The 16,574-nt window shown below is 39.4% G+C and overlaps 1 protein-coding gene across 2 annotated transcripts; it reads left to right on the forward strand.

The window, feature by feature from the left end:
- The first annotated feature begins 91 nt into the window (after window positions 1-91).
- Window positions 92-12,060, forward strand: LOC122975402 (ankyrin repeat and SOCS box protein 13-like). 2 transcript variants are annotated; one of them, XR_006400655.1, is made up of 7 exons: window positions 92-560; window positions 1,975-2,162; window positions 2,340-2,496; window positions 2,629-2,763; window positions 3,748-3,939; window positions 4,564-4,773; window positions 10,891-12,060. XR_006400655.1 is itself a non-coding variant. In XM_044343830.1 (6 exons), exons 1-6 carry the CDS (start codon window positions 518-520, stop codon window positions 4,689-4,691), a joined length of 843 nt encoding a protein of 280 aa, XP_044199765.1. In that variant the 5' UTR covers window positions 92-517; the 3' UTR covers window positions 4,692-10,853. The 2 variants fall into 2 exon arrangements, 1 of the variants encoding a protein (XP_044199765.1); XM_044343830.1 differs by lacking the exon at window positions 10,891-12,060 and having other exon boundaries at window positions 4,564-10,853.
- Window positions 12,061-16,574: the final 4,514 nt, after the last annotated feature.

Genomic DNA, 16,574 nt, shown 5'->3' on the forward strand with positions numbered 1-16,574 from the left:
ATTCTGGATTTTTTTTAATGAGGGAGGAGTAGAGATCATTATTTTATTTAGTATTTTAACAAGATAGTTTAACTGTTTTTGTGGAAAAACCATATCAGACATACGTTATTATTCAAAGTAGAGTGTTTTATATGCATCTTAAAACATGTCTGGAGGGGATCTTTAAGTTATCCACCATATTTTATTGATGTCATGTGACTCAGGATTGCTGTCTTCATTGCTACTTAAATTATGTACATTGTACTTTTTTCCTGTATTGTAATACGATATTGCGTACATATTATGTAGCCTTATTTATCCTGACGAACAATAAATATTCGTCACTTTCTTCACAGAGCATGCAATGGCCTATTTGGTGTAAAAACAACAAATCCCAGCATGCGCTTCGAGTTCCAGGTATGTCACGTGACTCCCGGCGCGTGTAAACATTGCGAGGACGCGGTTATTTATAAACATATAGTGTCTCACTGTTTCTGCGTTAACATTGTTAATTATTGGCGGAGAAAACAGACGGAGGATGGAGATTGAAAACGCTCAGCCGTATTTCTTTGGAGACATCGGTGGGTATAAAGTATAGAGGACGTGGTCCGAGCTTGACCCAGTTTTGACGCTTCATACTGCAGGACTGTCAGCAGGGAAGCTAACATGTTAACAAGCGGCGGTTACCTGCATGTTGTACTGTAGCCAGCCGTTAACAACAGCTGTGTAATATGTTGTCACTTCAAATTAGCTTCTCTACCGAAGGTCGTTTCTCTGCTGTATAAGATGTTTAACGTTACAAACAGCTTTTGACACAGTGTTATACAAAAACAATGTCATGCTGTGTTATGTCTTTACACTGTATGTTGTAGCATACAATGTAAAGAACACTTAATATATAGTACAATATGCTTGTGTCCATGTAAAATGTGTCAACCGCACGTACAAATGCAGGCTGTTTCATTCTGTTTTGTATAGGCTAATAATCAATCTGCTACCGCATGCTAATGACGTCAAAGGACAAGTCCACAGTTTTCAAGTCTGTCTTAAATCAACAGTCAGGAGCCCAAATGAACATTGCAACATGTTTTTCTTGCTGTAATCATTCTTCCTGTTCATACTGACCATTAGAAGATCTCTTCATAATGCACTTACAATGTAAGTGATGGAGGACAAAATCCACAGTCCTCCTTCTGTACAAAAATGTATTTAAAAGTTTATTTGAAGCTAATATGAAGCTTCAGCGTCCAAATGAGTCAAATCAAGTAGATATCTTTCAACATTACAGTCTTTTTAGTGTCAAGGTCCCTCTTTTTGTTACTATACTTCCACCTGCAGCTCAACAGGGAAACACTGTCTGAGGAAACACAAAGAGGGAATTGGATGCTAAAAAGACTGTAAATGTGGCAGGTATCCACTTGATATGACTAACTCAGACTGCTGAAGCCTCATATTAGCTTCACATCAACTTTTAAATGCATTTTTGCACAAAATGAATGTGTGGACACACTGTGGATTTTGGCCTCTATCACTTACACTGAAAGCACATTTGAAGGAGATCTTTTAACAGCCAGTATGAACAGGAGGAATGATTAAAGCAAGGAAAACCTCTTTCACTGTTCATATGGACACCTGACTGTTGTTTTAGGACAGACATGAAAAACTGAACCCGTCCTTTAATACAAATCATGCTTAAAATTCCTTAGTTAAACTTGGGTGACATTTGATAGACATAATATTAGTTTATTATTTATTTATTAGTCAGCTCAACACTATTACGCTAGGATATGATAGCAGAGGCCGGTGGTGGTTGAAGTATTCAGATCCATTACTCCAGTAAAAGTAGCAACATTACGCAAAAATACTCCATAACAAGTAAAAGCTAGTGGGAGGCATAAAAGGACATTTTAAAGACTCCAGATAACAACAGTTACAGCTGCCCATCTCTACACATATTCCTGTTTCCTGTTCAGTATCTGATCTGTTCCCCTGCAGGCTGCTGGTCAGAGAGAACAGAGGTCCACAGGGCAGCATCCCTCGGGCAGACCTCTCAGCTGCAGCAACTCATCCAGAGCGGAGCTTCAGTCAACATCGTGGCGGTTGACTCCATCACACCGCTGCACGAGGCCTGCCTCCGCGGACAGGCCCAGTGCGTCCAGCTGCTGCTGGAGGCTGGAGCCCAGGTGAACCATTTCATTCATTAAAGATACTCAACCATTAAACTCCGAACCATGACACTCTAATCATATCTCAGTGAACACAGAAGAATTACGTAAATATAGGGAAATATGATTCAGTGGGAAGAGACTGAGGTACTTGTGTACCATGTGTATATTTCTGTGTCTGATGATGGATCTCAGGTGGATGCGAGGAACGTTGACGGCAGCACCCCGCTGTGTGAGGCCTGTTCAACAGGCAGCTTGGAGTGTGTGAAGCTCTTACTGGAGCACGGCGCCAAGGCCAACCCTGCCCTCACCTCCCGCACGGCCTCACCCCTCCATGAGGCCTGCATGGGAGGTAATTGCCTCAACTCACTTCACATATCTTTTGGCCTCTGTTACCTATCTTTTTTTAGCTGGATGTTATTTTTTACTTCTACTTTTTAGTATGTTTTTTTCTTAGTAGTAAATAATAATATTCTCTTCTCAGGAAACGCCGACTGTGTGAGGCTCTTGATTGACATGGGTGCTCGTCTGGAGGCGTACGATCTTTACTACGGGACCCCGTTGCATGTGGCTTGTTCTAACAAACACACAGACTGTGTTAAAGTGCTGCTTAATGCAGGTGAGCGTCAGTGCAAAACAGGATGTTGAAATACCACCAACGTGCATCTCACTTAGTAACTGCACATACTCCTCTGCTGATTATTTAACTAAGCATAGTATACGTTTTAAGCTCTACTTCCAAGTAGAGCTGAAACAATAAATCAATGAGTCATTCCACAGAAAATTAATCTGCAATAATTTTGGTTGTCAAGTAATTATTATTTAACATAAAAACACCAAACAACATGTAGTTCTAATGTGAGGATTTGCTGCTTTTCTGTTTTGTATCGTTGTAAACTGAATATCTTTGGCTTTTAAACTGTTGGTCAAAACAAGACATTTAAAAATGTCATCTTACATCTAGAAAACTTCTACTGGGTATTTTCCACTATTTTTGGACATTTTATGTGCTAAACTATTATTCATGTTATTGAAAAAGTAATCAATATATTCATTTATAATGAAAAGTACAGTTAGTTTTAACTCTGCTTTCAAGTAGTCACTGGTTTCAGTCTTTTGTGCAAAGTGAAAATCAACTTGCAGTAACTTTGAGACTTTGAGAAGTGTTTTTCAGTTTAATTATAAGCACAGTAGTAACCATTTGAAAACTGTTCCTTGTTTGTGCATTTCACAGGAGCTCTGACGTCCGAGATTTCCAAACAGTTGTTTGTGCCAAAATCAAGCAAATTGACATTATGCTTTTTATTATGCCATATGTTTCTCATCAGATGTTACACCAGACTTAGGAAATGTTTGTTTTTAAAGCAGCCAGCTCTTAAATGTTGGATGGATGGATGTTAGAGCCTCCTTACTGCAAAAGTTTTTTAGAAACAACCCTTCTCTCAATCCACATAATAATAAAGTCACAGAAACATATATATTCTTCACAGCACCAGTAATTTAGGAAGTCAGTCTAAAATTATATATAGTCCTTGAAAAATGGCCGGCAGGAACATGTAGATGATTTGTGGTGTAATACCCTAAACTCCTTTCTTCCTTCCAGGTGCTAAAGTGAACGCTGCCAGGCTGCATGAAACTGCACTGCACCACGCTGCTAAAAACATGCACGTAGACATGATCGAGATACTGATGGAGTTTGGAGCCAACATTTACGCAAGAGATAAACACAACAAGAGACCAGTGGACTACACCACGCCGGGCTCGCCCTCTGCAGCCTGCCTACAGTCTTATGAGGGTACGTTTCACAGAAGTCAGGGCTTCATGTGTGAAACAAGCATTAATTATGTTTTAGCCCCACATAAATAACTTGTTTCTGTAGTTAGGCCTGTACAACAGTGTAGTGTTAACCTCACACCAGCAGATGGCAAGCAAGGATCACTTTTCACTCACAGGAAATCTCAGCCAGATGACACCTGTTGTTTACCGTGATGCTCATATAGGTTAGTCACTGTAACTGGATGCATGTGAGAGGGTGATGGTTTCCACATCTTGGTTTCAGTGACAGAGCTTTATATAGAAAGAACAGCATGAAACAAGGAACGTACAAGGGTTTTTAGACTTTAAATACAAGCAGATGAGGGTAGAAAATAGTTGAAACTATTCCAAAATGCCATATTTTCAGTAAAAGAATAATTATTTTATCATTCAGCAGTGTCCACTGATAAATGCTTCACCCAAGATCTCTTGAATGAGGAAAACAAACTAAGAATCTGTTTTAATTTCTTTGCAAAAATGGAAATAACAGACTTACATGAATAAAATCGTCATCTTGTTTATTCTTGTTAACATAAAAAAAAATCCTGTTTTTGCATCCTGGAATAAAAATACCATAAACTGTACTCTTTTTATCTGTCTGTAGTCACTCCCGTGAGTCTGCAGCAGCTCAGCAGGCTGGCAGTGAGGAAGAAGCTGGGCACCAGCGCTCTGAAGGTCATAGGTCAACTGGGCATACCAAAAATCCTCATCAGTTACCTCTGCTACCAGTGAGCGTCACCTGAGGAGGAGCTGGATGAGCGCTCAAAGAAAGACCGGAAACTTGCAGAGATGCCGCACGAATTCCGCAGCTAAGGTGCCATTAGATTTGATAACAGTAGACACACAATGTAGTGACACGATGTTAATTCACATGCTTCTTAAAAACCGCACCCGCATCTCAAGACTCACAGTGGAGCTGAGACAGAGAAGATGAAGATGGCGTTTATATGCTGTAGTCGCCCAAATGAAATTCATTCTCTGAGTTCACGTATACGCTAACAATATGATTTCAACCAGGTTTAAACATCGCTATCATTTAGCAGTTATTAGAATAAGCAATTTTCATTTACTAGAACTGGGATACTTCTGTCAGTAAATGCACAGTTCAGTCTGTGGCATGTAAAAACACCTCATGCCAGGGTCAGACTATAAGATATCAATCCAATAATGCTGAGGTGCCTTGAGAACAGGCCATGAGTTCTGCAAGATTCCCATTTTTTTATTGGGTGTTTTTTAATAACGTTTCAATAGCGTTGACTGCAACATTTAGATTAAGCAAAAAACATCAGAATCACTGTTTTTAAGATCTTATTAAATATGCGGCATGTCACAGCTAATGACTCGCACTCGCTGGCTGTCGTGTTGTGAGTGTTTCAGGTGTCGATCACAGCGAGTGATGGAAAGATTTGACACTGTAAATAAAGCTAAAACAATGATGATAGCTGAACACATTCTGAAACAACCACACTTGAGCATTCAGACTAGTTTACAGGCAGGTTTTGGCTGCTTGGAGGGGGTTGCCATGATGAAAAATTTCCTATGAAGGAGTACTGTGTTTTTAAAAATTTTGGGAACCTCTGCAATAATGATCAGACCAGACAGACTCGGGGCGTCAGTGAACAAAAAAGTGCTCGTTTTAGCCCTTGTAGTGTGTCTTGGTGTGTCAACTGATGCAGCCTTTGGGATGCCTCACAATGTCCCAAAAAAACATGTCAGAAGTTATATTGACCCTTAAGGAGCACGTGCACAACTATAAGCATAGAGAAGTGAAAGAAGGATGTTGTTGTTGTTGAAGCCGCTCCAATTTAACTCACCTACATGCGTCATTGAGTTGTAAAAGACAAGCTAATGAGTGTTCAGGGTGCATCGTATCACAGCAGAAATGTATGAATTTATGACTTTAAGATATCATATAGTCTGATCCCGGAATTTAGTCAGACTCTTTACTGGATTCTGATTCAGGGCGTGCACAAGAAAACAGAACGAAATGCAAACAAACAAACAGCAGGGAAAGTAGTGATGGAAAACAAACATGTCTTTTAATGTTACAACAAACACTACAAGTAACTTCCACTCTCAATCTATTATAAATAGCACAAATACAATGTTTCTCGTCTGCTACCACACCAGACTATCAGGCTGCACTCAGCTTTTATAATGGCACAGCCAGGTCATTATAAACCATGTAAACACTGATTGACAGTTATCGTTTTATAGCGTGCATGTTGACACACTAGCTGGATGTGGACACTTACGTTGACCTGCCAACAGGAAATGATGAATCAAAACTTTACACGGAAATCCAAACTGTCTCTCCTCACAAGCAGCTTCTTCCAGAAAAAGCTGCACTCGCCAGCGGCTGGTTTCCTTTGCTATAAACCATCACAGTCACTGGCTCAGGTTGGTAAACACACTGTGAGACAGAGATGTTTTAGTAACCTGCTGCCGCCAATGGAACCACCAGCATGTAATCTGAACTATTAATTGGTGCTTAAACAATGTTTTCTATTTAAATAAACTATTTAAAGAAACCTAACTTCACTACAAGATAAGAGTGTAATATTAAGAGCTCAGGGAGAGGAAGAACATATTTTTATCAATTAAAGGTTGCTGGATTGAATCCTGGATTTGCCGTGAAAATGCAAGCAAGGCATTAAATCGGCAGGTCCGCTGTAAACGCAGAGTAGCGGTTTAAAATGTGAAATGAGACATTGTACGAATGCGTGCTCAGTCAACATTCCCCGGATAACTTGAGGATAAAAGTACCATCCACAGGAATACCAAGCAGTGTTGTTGTCACAGCAGCACTCACAGTGACACCCTCCAGATGCTGCTTCGCTTCATCTCAGATTCCTGTGATTCAACCCCGCGCCTGGCGACAGTCTTTGTTTGATACAGGCGGCGAAGTTTCGAGGAGACTATCTGTCTATTTATAGTGTCGCGTCTGTTGCTCCACTCAATCTGCTTATAGAGACGACCCAGAGACAGCTCAGTGAGGTCTTGATATTTTTAGCAGGAAGTGCAGGAAGCTGTTTATGAATTCCATAAAGTGCTTCAGATTGCTTTATTGGCTCTCTTCTAGGTTGGCGTGACCTGTTTTGGAGGTTTCATAACTTGTATTTATCCTGTGAGATTGAATCAGGCCTAACATCTGCTTTGTCATTCTTTTTACGCATGCTTGTTTAAAAGTCGTGTATTTTGAGCTCAGGTGTGATCTCCGTCTGTTTCTGCTCAGACCAAACGCATAAATCGATCGATCTCAACTTAAACAGCGACGCACATTCCGTCTTTTTTACAGTGAACTTTAACTTCAGGACACTGTTCATATTAAAGCAGCATCAGGTCAGACTTTCACGTGAAGCAGCATCACTTCATCACTAACTGACAAGCTCTGGTGTTGCTCTGTTTGCACAAATGAAATTTGGCAGGTAGTGACTGACATTTCTTCTCAATCAGGAAGTGTCAAATTCACATTTACAGCACAAGGAAGCAGATATCATTAGAGCTCGACTGAAACGGGATTTTATAGCCTTTCTTACACAAACAAACATTTAAATTAGTTTTTTTCAACAATTGAAACAAAGTTATGTACCTTGGAGACATTTTACAGTTGAAAAATGAACTGTGGAGACACTGTTTCAAAGTGACCTCAAACATATCTTCAGCATTTCTGTACTAACATTTCTTGCTACGTATTGATCGACACATATGGCAATGCTGCCTTCCATAAGATAATATGGGATGATTTACCACTTTATTTCTAATTATTATTGCATCATATGCAGTTGACAGATGAGACAGATTTGTGTGTATTAGTAGGAACCTCCTATGTGTAAAATTTGTTGCTGTTGAACAAAAAGCCTTTTAATGTGAATGACTACTAACCTACTGTTTAACGTTTATTTATTAATATGTATATTTTAATTTTGAGTGTGTGCCACCACCACAAAAACCTGAGATGGGATATCCAGTAACTGTACCACTGTTGTTGTCATGGATTCCAACAAACACTAATGCTGTATACAGTATATAACAAAACTGAGTACACCCCTGGTCAATATCTCTAAAACGTTAATTACAAATCCTGACCATTTAATATGATTTTATTTGTTTTTAGATAATACCCAAGAATGTGCTGTCATTCTTCACAGATAATTCTTTTCAGCTGCTCTTTGCTGGAGGGATTTTGTTGCTCTACTTTCTGCTTTAAAAAACTCTAAAGGTGTTTTATTGGATTCAAGTCAGCAGACATACTTGGCCAGGTCATCGTCTCGTCTTTAAAAACTCTTGTGTGTTTGGAATCATTGTCGCGTTGGATCATTTCTCTCCTGACAACCTTCTTGACACTGGGAGTCATCTTTTCATTCAGTATTTGGATATATAAACTTGCATTCATAGTGCCATCTATAAATGTCATCTCCCCTACACCTTTTGCACTCATGCAGCCCCATATCAGCACGCTCTGACCTCCATGTTTCACGGTCGGCACTATGCAGTCACTGCGGTACTCCTGGCCAAGTCTATGCCAAACATGCTGGATCCCATCTGATCCAAACTTTAATTTTGTTTTCATCTGAACAAAGAATGTGCTGCCAGTATTCAGCAGGATTCTTTTCATGTTCTCGTGCCATTTTGTGAGCAATGGTTTTCTTCTTGGACGTCGTTCATAGAGGTTGACTTCATGCAACCTCTGACTGAACAGTCACTGAAACACCAGTTTCCACAGATAATTCTTGTGCCAAGTCAGCAGCACTTGCTCGTCGAACGCAAGGCTGCATAAATAGCGAATTTTGCTTGCTTCTGTTATTGGTAGTACCTCCTAACCACTGCTGCAACTATGTTCTGGCTTCTGTCCAGTAGCCTGCTGATGATCTTGTACCGTCTCTCATCTTTTATGAAGTCTCACAATCTGGTTTATTACTTGTTCAAACTATTCCTCACCATGTGGAGCCATGTTGCATGAGACACAACCCAGACCAAAAGTGAGAAAGTTGTGGTGTTCATGGGTTTAATTTACAACCTTGTTCAGACAATTAGTCTTAATTGGAAGCCACATGTGTACTCACTTTTGTTGCACTGAGGTTGTACTTTGAGGCCTGTATTTTCAATGTAGTCTATCTAACTTTTTGGTTTTAATCATAAATAAGATCAAATACCCTGCACTTCACCCTAAAAATACTACAATTATTGTAAGATGATACAATTTTGAATCATTTAATATTTTCTTGATATTGCACAGGAGTGTACTCAGTTTTGTTATATACTGTTTATCATATCAGGGTTATTGTAATTATGAGTTTCCAACTTGTAAATAGTGTTCTCGTCAACATCCAAGTCATCATTACAACTCAGATATTTCTGAAAGCTCAGATATGAAGAGCCTCAAAGTCAAGCAAACAGGGACACCTCATTACAACCAGAGTCCATCGTTCCAGGAGATTAAAGCCGTATTTACCAGATATGGTGGTATACTGGCAATGTGCAGTATTTTTAACTTTCACTTGATCAACTCCATAATAATACAGCTGTTTTGAAATTGCCTGTGACGTGAACACTCACAAGTTGTAAACATTGGAGCCTTTCCCATCTCCGCCATCCATCACATGTGACGTGAGCACAGCATTATGGGCGTTTTTGCACATCTGTATCACCAGACGACACCAACTTAGATACAGAACGATTTGGCGAAACCTCTGATTACGTTCGCTGATGTGCTTTTATGTCCAAAAAATGTCTCTCTTTCTATGATACCTTTCTTGTATGAATTACAAACTGCAAAATAGCAGTGAGCATTTCCATAAAAAGCCGAACTCTCGTGTCTTAAGATCTTTGTTATCTCTTTCATTTTTCTTCCGTCAGTATAAAGTATAAATCACCATCCAGGTGCAGTTTACTGACGTCATTCTTCAGGATTTTGGGGTGTTTCAGCTCACAATTTCCAAACATTTTTGCTTGGACGTGGAGCTGCCAGCGGGCAGAGTTACCTCGCTCTGCTTTAAAGAGCAAGAGGCCATCTGTCTGCTTTCATGGAGGTCTGCACCTGTGTGTTTACCGTTTGTCTGACAGCTCTTTACAAAACATTCAAAAGCAATATCTCATGATTTCAGACCCTCGTCCAAATCTCTTGGTTTACTCCCCTCATTTCACTCTCGCCCTGAATGTGCCCAGGCTGCTCCATTCTGGCTTAAATATGGAGCTCGTCTGCTTCACTCCATAAATATGCCAAACTGTTGCAGTTTGTTCAATCAAAATATAAATTTCTCGAAAACAATCTTCCATCATTACAAGATATTTGGAATAGTTTTCATGATGGAAAACAGTCTTGTTCACTATAATCTTAGCCTGTAAATAATCTTAAAGCAAAGATATCTGGCCTTTACAATACTTCTTAACATGGAGCGTTCCCCTTTAAGACTTGCTAAAATATCTGACCCTGATACAGATGGGGTTTCTACTTATAGCTTAAAATAACTATCCCAAAAACATGGTTGGTTTCAAAGCACTTTAAGCCTGCAGAAAGGACTGGAAAAAGCAGAGGAGAGGAGGGCAGGCATGCAGGGAATGTCCAGTTATCTAAGATGAAAAATGGTCCTTGCTCCAAAATAGGAATGTTGAACTTTGGGTTGAACAACAGAGTGGTTGGTTTGTTTTTAAAGTTTCTTCTCAGTTCGTCAGATTAAATGGCAGTGGCAGTACTCTCACTTAATGTGTTGTCTAATTAAAGTGAGTAAAGTCCCATTTAATCTGCTCAGTTGTTCAGAACACAATGATTCATCTGTTGAAGGTGCTAAAAAAAACAGATGAATCATCCCATAAAAATGTGTCATAAATATTTATCTTATTAAACTGTACAGAATTGTTGCTCTGATTATGATGAATAAATTGTTCTGATGACGTGTTTGCTGTCCTCATTTTTTTTTTTTTTTTGCAGGAATACATGTATGCTGGACTGTACGTCCTCATGATGGAGTCTGCTGCTAACTTACACTTGTAAACACAAACCAAGAATAGCAGATGATAGATGCACTGCCTCACCCCTTTGCAGGAGGGTAACTGGTTAGCACTGTGCTGCAACAAAGAGAATATTTCCATTCAACATAATGATGCATCAATTCAACAAATCTACAACTTATAACTTTGAAGCTACATTTTTGTGATCATTTAAAAAAAAAAAAAAAGTATCCAAAAGTAATTGTACAAAATGGGTCAAAAGAATATCTCCTTTTGCTCTACTATAGTACATAGTCACACTAATACTACTCCCCTAATATATAATGTGTCCATATCTAGTAGTTCGATTAATCTTTGACCGTGCTATGATAAGTTTCATAACCACAAGTTATGTAAAGGAAGACCTAACTGACGTACAGCATTATCACCCTTGATACGGCCAATATGCTAGCAAACAGTTTACACATCCAGCAGACACTGAGCAACATTAGCATTCATTTGGAGTCATGTTTTTAAGCATATAACTCCTGAGTAAAATATCTGGCTCTTTAGGTGCCAAATGCTTCACTGTGTTCACCAGCTAGTTGCTAACTTTGTCTTTCTGCTTTTTGGTGCTGAGCAGGTAGTGTACAGAAGGGTTATCAGAGCTTTTTTTGCTGAAAACAGTTGCTTGCTGCATCTGGAAACAACTCTGATGAGACTCAAAAGTAAAACCAAAACAATGAGCTGAAAGACGCTAAAATGCTTCGTCGAGGTAAGGTGAACTGCAGAATCATGTGACAGTTTTCTGTGGGTTCATCACTACTACTACCATTACTACCATTGTTAACATATTAACTATAGCAACTTTAAGGTCTTGAAAAGTAAGCAGACCGTCTCGTCTTTTAAAGTGAGGACACCCTTTCATTCCAAGCAATCTCCGGGCCACGCACAAGAGGCCATGGTCATACGATATTTGAGTATCTACAGGATATTTACTGTCATTTTAGATTCCCTGATATATAAAGTGCTGTACTGTAAGACTGTTTCTAATAATGGGCCATGTATAAGACTCTGCAACTCTAAAGCTGCTCAAGGAGATGTTGGATGACCCTGAGAACATATTTTCTCAGTTAGGTTTTTTTTATTTGAGCAATGCATGAACACAAAACCACAGTTTTAAAAAAAAGTTTTGGTTAATTCACATGAGAATTTTCTGTGTTTTTATCTGTGCTCTACATTCTGGTCTGAAGTGGGCAGGGTTCGGCTGAAAAATGGAGATGTCACATACTTCCAAATCAATTCTGATGAAACCACACAAACACAGTTCCAGTGAAGCAGATTAGCTGAGATTTTGATGAAACTCTTAATAAATACTTTTTTCCTCATTTAGTTATAAATATTTAATGTAATCAAGAAAACTTAAGATTGAAAAACAGCTTTTGAAGGGCTTTAAACTGAATTTTTGGATCAGTGGGTTTCATGAAGTTACAGTACAGTGTTAATTTTAATTGTTTTTTAAGATCACGGTTTTTCATTTTAGCCTGTTTAACTATTGGGAGGCTGAAAGAAGTTTTTGTCATTTTGTCAGAAGTGTTAAACCGTGTGTATGTGATTTAATTGTTAAAACATGTCACTCTGAAGCAACTTAAAGCGCCTCCTAAGCTCACAAGACTAGATCATATTGTGGACATTTGCTCAGATGAAAAAGTCTGTATTTCATGATGAGAATTAATGTTTCAAATCCAGTTTTCAGCTAAAATGGTGCCAACTTACCAGAGTTAAAATCATGACTATGGGTTGAAGGAAGTATGTCCAATAATAAGCTCAGTTGCACTCATTACCCACTAGGCTGTGCTATAGAAAAGGAAATAATTTGTAAACCACATGCTTTCATTACCAGTGAGCCAACAACAAAAGGCTCTCACCAGTCGACATGTGTTCATGCCCAGAAGGCAAAGAGAAAACAAGCTTCTGTAACTGTGGTCATTCTCCAGCTTGTGTCTAATTAATCTGCTCCTGCTGATTTACATGCATCTGTCAGGAAACACAGCTCTCTCTGTCTCATGAGAAATAGATCTTCCTCCTTATATCGTAAACTGAAGAGGGGTGGGGAGGTCATATCTTGGCAGTAAAGGAGGAGAAGAGGAAAAGAAAGAGGAGAGCAGATTGGGAGTGTAGATTGTGGATTTGAGGCGCTAAGCAGACAGGAACTGGGAGGCCTTTGTTTGAGAATCAGAGATAAACAGAGAGCTGGATGCTGTGATGGTCCATTGCTACGCTGCCCCCCCTCAGATACTGCAGCCTGAAAATCACCACCATGAAATGAGCTGCAGATGTGAGACGCTGCACAACAGACTGAATCAGTAGTTTTCATAGAGACACGTAAACAGATGATACACTTAGCCCCAAAAAAGTTCCTACTGTACACTTGCCTTGTATTGTACACAATACTCAATTTATATCTACAGCGCAGAGTCACATGAAACAATCTGATACAGCAAGATGAGTGAATGTCTTTGTGAGTGCCTTGTAGTTAAGGTCTGGAAAGACTTTGACTTCATGTTAAGATCAGCTGGTGCAGCATTGTTTATGTTAAACTGAAGCTACACCATCATCATATTTCACTATAAATAATACTCCAGTAAACAGTAAAAAGGCCGGGGAGTTTACATTAAAGTATTGTCTTAAACAGCTTTGTATGATCCACATAAGGGGTGTGAGTTTCACAATGCAAATGAGATGATGGCCACTACAGAAAAACCTGACCTTAAATTGTTCAAAAAATTTCCAGTAATCATTTCTTCACTAACAGATGGAAATGTAACCAAAATTGAAAAAGTGGAGTTAGTCACCCTGGCTGAACGGAAAATTCATGATTTTGGGAACCACGCTTATTTGCTTTCTGTCTGAGAGTAAGATGAGAACGTCAGTGCTGCTCTGATGTCTGTGTTAAAGGACCAGTGTGTAGGATTTAGTGGCATCTAGTGGTGAGGTTGGAGATTGCAACAAAGTGAACCCCGCCCCCAAGCACGTAGCAACATGGCAGGCCTCGTGGAAGAAGACCTGCTCCCTATGCTCATATAATGAGCTCGTCCTAAGGTAACAAAAACAGTGATATAATGATTCTTATTTTCAGGTGATCATACACTAATTAAAACATACTTATGAATATTATATTCCATTTCTGCCAAGTCCATTCCACTAGATGCACATTTAAGTCCAGAGCCAGAGTCAGGAAGCAGTTAGCCTAGCTTAGCATAAGGACTGGAGGCAGGGGGAAACAGCTAGCCTCCAAAGTTGCCTACCAGCACATCTAAAGCTCACTGGTAAACACGTTATATCTTAATCCATACATTTGATGGGTACTTCCACCCAGTACTTCTGTGCAGCATCTCTGACTTTAGCAGAGGTTCCCAGATACAGTCAGTGAGCACAGGTTTTGGACTTGGTCTCTGTACAGACACAATGGTACCAAACCTGCAACCTCACTGTGGAAGAAATGCTACTAGCATGTAACTCCCTAAAACCACAAATCGTTTGAATTTAAGACTTGAACTTGCTTCCAGTCTTTATGCTAAGCGAGGCTAATCATTTTATCTCTGTACTTAATGCATAGACATGAAATCAATTGATTGAATTTTCTCATCTCACTGACAAAGAACACAAATATGTGTATCCCCCCCCAAAAAAAGAAAAATGACTATTCCTTTGAGGAGATTTAAGTTGTCTTTAACAGATTTGTTATTCTTCTGTAATTCTTTAAGACAGTTCCCCCTGAAGGTTAATATGTTATATTATGTAATGTGATTTCTGTAAAAGTCTCTTGAACTCTCTTGAAACTCTCTTGAAACTCTCTTGACAGTACATAGTACTCATCTCGGTGTTATTGCCAGCTTTTGTTTTCCCCTGGATACTTGCAGGATTGCTTTCAGGATTATTTTTAGTATTCTAATGTCCTGAATTATGGTGGGCGAAGCATGCAAGATTGACTCACTGAAAAAATTTATATGGAACTCAAAACAGTCTGTACTATCAGTCATTTTCTCATTCCACCACCCACAAAACAGTGAGTATGGAGCAAAAAATTCAACACAAATCCAGGAAACGCTCATCTAGTAAATTATAACTTGAAGAAAACACACCAAAGATGTTGGAGGAAGATGATTTAGATGATTAACACTTTAATCATAACAATTTAATGTCTCTCCTGTAACTTCTTCCTGCAAATTACAGACTTCTTTTAGTGGCTTCTTGCTTCAGTTAATTGTTTTCAGCAGGAGTCCTGAGGACCCCAGTCATTCTGAATGTGCTCCCACACTTCCAGTAAAAGAGACTGCTTTGGCTGAGAAAATAACATTCATGTATGTCTGGATGTTAATGCCCAGGGTTACACCCTCACACGCATACACAGGGACACTTCAAAAGCCACTAGATGACCAAGCCATCTGGTTGTATTTTTTGAAGAAGGGAGTCCCCCGTCACAGAGTTGCTCAATCTCAAATATCGTTGCTCCAGTGCGAATGAAGTCAACAGAGTTTCCTTCCCAGACACTTTCCCTCTGTGTCTGTGTTTTTCAGCTGTTGTGACGCATGCCTGCTCAGCAGTAGCCGACTGGCCAGCTCTTTTTGTGTTCCAAGGAAGTTCAAGACAGCCTAGACTGCTTCAAGGACTGGCTGCCTTTCTGCTCTCTGTGGAATGGTATTTATTATCATTATTTTTATGGGGAAGTGAATGACCACACTTTCTCTGCTTTATCCAGTACTTTTTAATCATCAGTTCTCAGTGTAGTTGGACACATAAAATATTGTTTTCTTTCTGTAGAAGCCTCCAAACTGACCTAGACTGGACCGTGTTAAGAACTTGCATACAATACAATATATAATAATAATAATAATATTCGCACTGAGTTTCTGAGATGAACACTTGGCATGCATACACAAATCCATCCCTTGAAAGTGTGCACATTTGTATTTTTGGCCGGACCGACTACAGACCAGCCCTATTACCCCAAATGTCTGTCACTGACTGACTGACAGTAAATGCTCGATTTGATGGGCCGGACAGACAAGCTCTCATGGGTGTGGTTAGGGTTTGGCTTAAGATTAAGGTTAAGGTTAGTGTATACATCTTGTGAGAGTTTTGCAAATCGTCCCTCCAGCCCATCCAATCTAGCACGAACCCTGACTGACTCACTGAGTGATGAAGTTACACCATTGGTTGGCCGACCCAGTGTTGGAGTTTCCCCATTGGTCATTGCTCTTCAAAATTAATTGGTGCGAACAATTTCAATTATGTCCTTAGGGGGCATTTCCCAAAATAACTTTTGAAAACACACATTTACCAACCAAAGTTAGCTGTGCTGTATGTACCCATAGACTGTATAAAAATAAGGTGTAGCCACAGTGTTTCTGGTTTAATAGCACCGTGCTGGGCAGGTTACAGGTGTGTTTACAGTGTTTGTGTGCTCTGAAAGATTTCAAGGCACGGATATAAAGTCACACAGCTGACGGACTGTTAGCCTGGCATGCTAATCCTACGTAAACATATGGATGAGACCATTACAGACATCTGCAGACAGAGACAAATGAAAGAGCAGGGGGAGTTAACAGATAATTAGAATAGTATTAAAATAAAAATAAGTTTCAAATCAAACATCCCAAGATATGAGTTGAAAGTATTGTC

This window comes from Thunnus albacares, chromosome 23 (genome assembly GCF_914725855.1).
Source record: "Thunnus albacares chromosome 23, fThuAlb1.1, whole genome shotgun sequence".
Lineage (NCBI taxonomy): Eukaryota > Metazoa > Chordata > Actinopteri > Scombriformes > Scombridae > Thunnus > Thunnus albacares.

Bases quoted from the DNA above. Each gene is read 5' to 3' on its own strand.
- LOC122975402 (XM_044343830.1), top strand. From the start codon at position 518: ATGGAGATTGAAAACGCTCAGCCGTATTTCTTTGGAGACATCG. The intron at 561-1,974 runs GTGGGTATAAAG...GTTCCCCTGCAG, and splicing joins GTATTTCTTTGGAGACATCG to GCTGCTGGTCAGAGAGAACA. The intron at 2,764-3,747 runs GTGAGCGTCAGT...TCTTCCTTCCAG, and splicing joins TAAAGTGCTGCTTAATGCAG to GTGCTAAAGTGAACGCTGCC.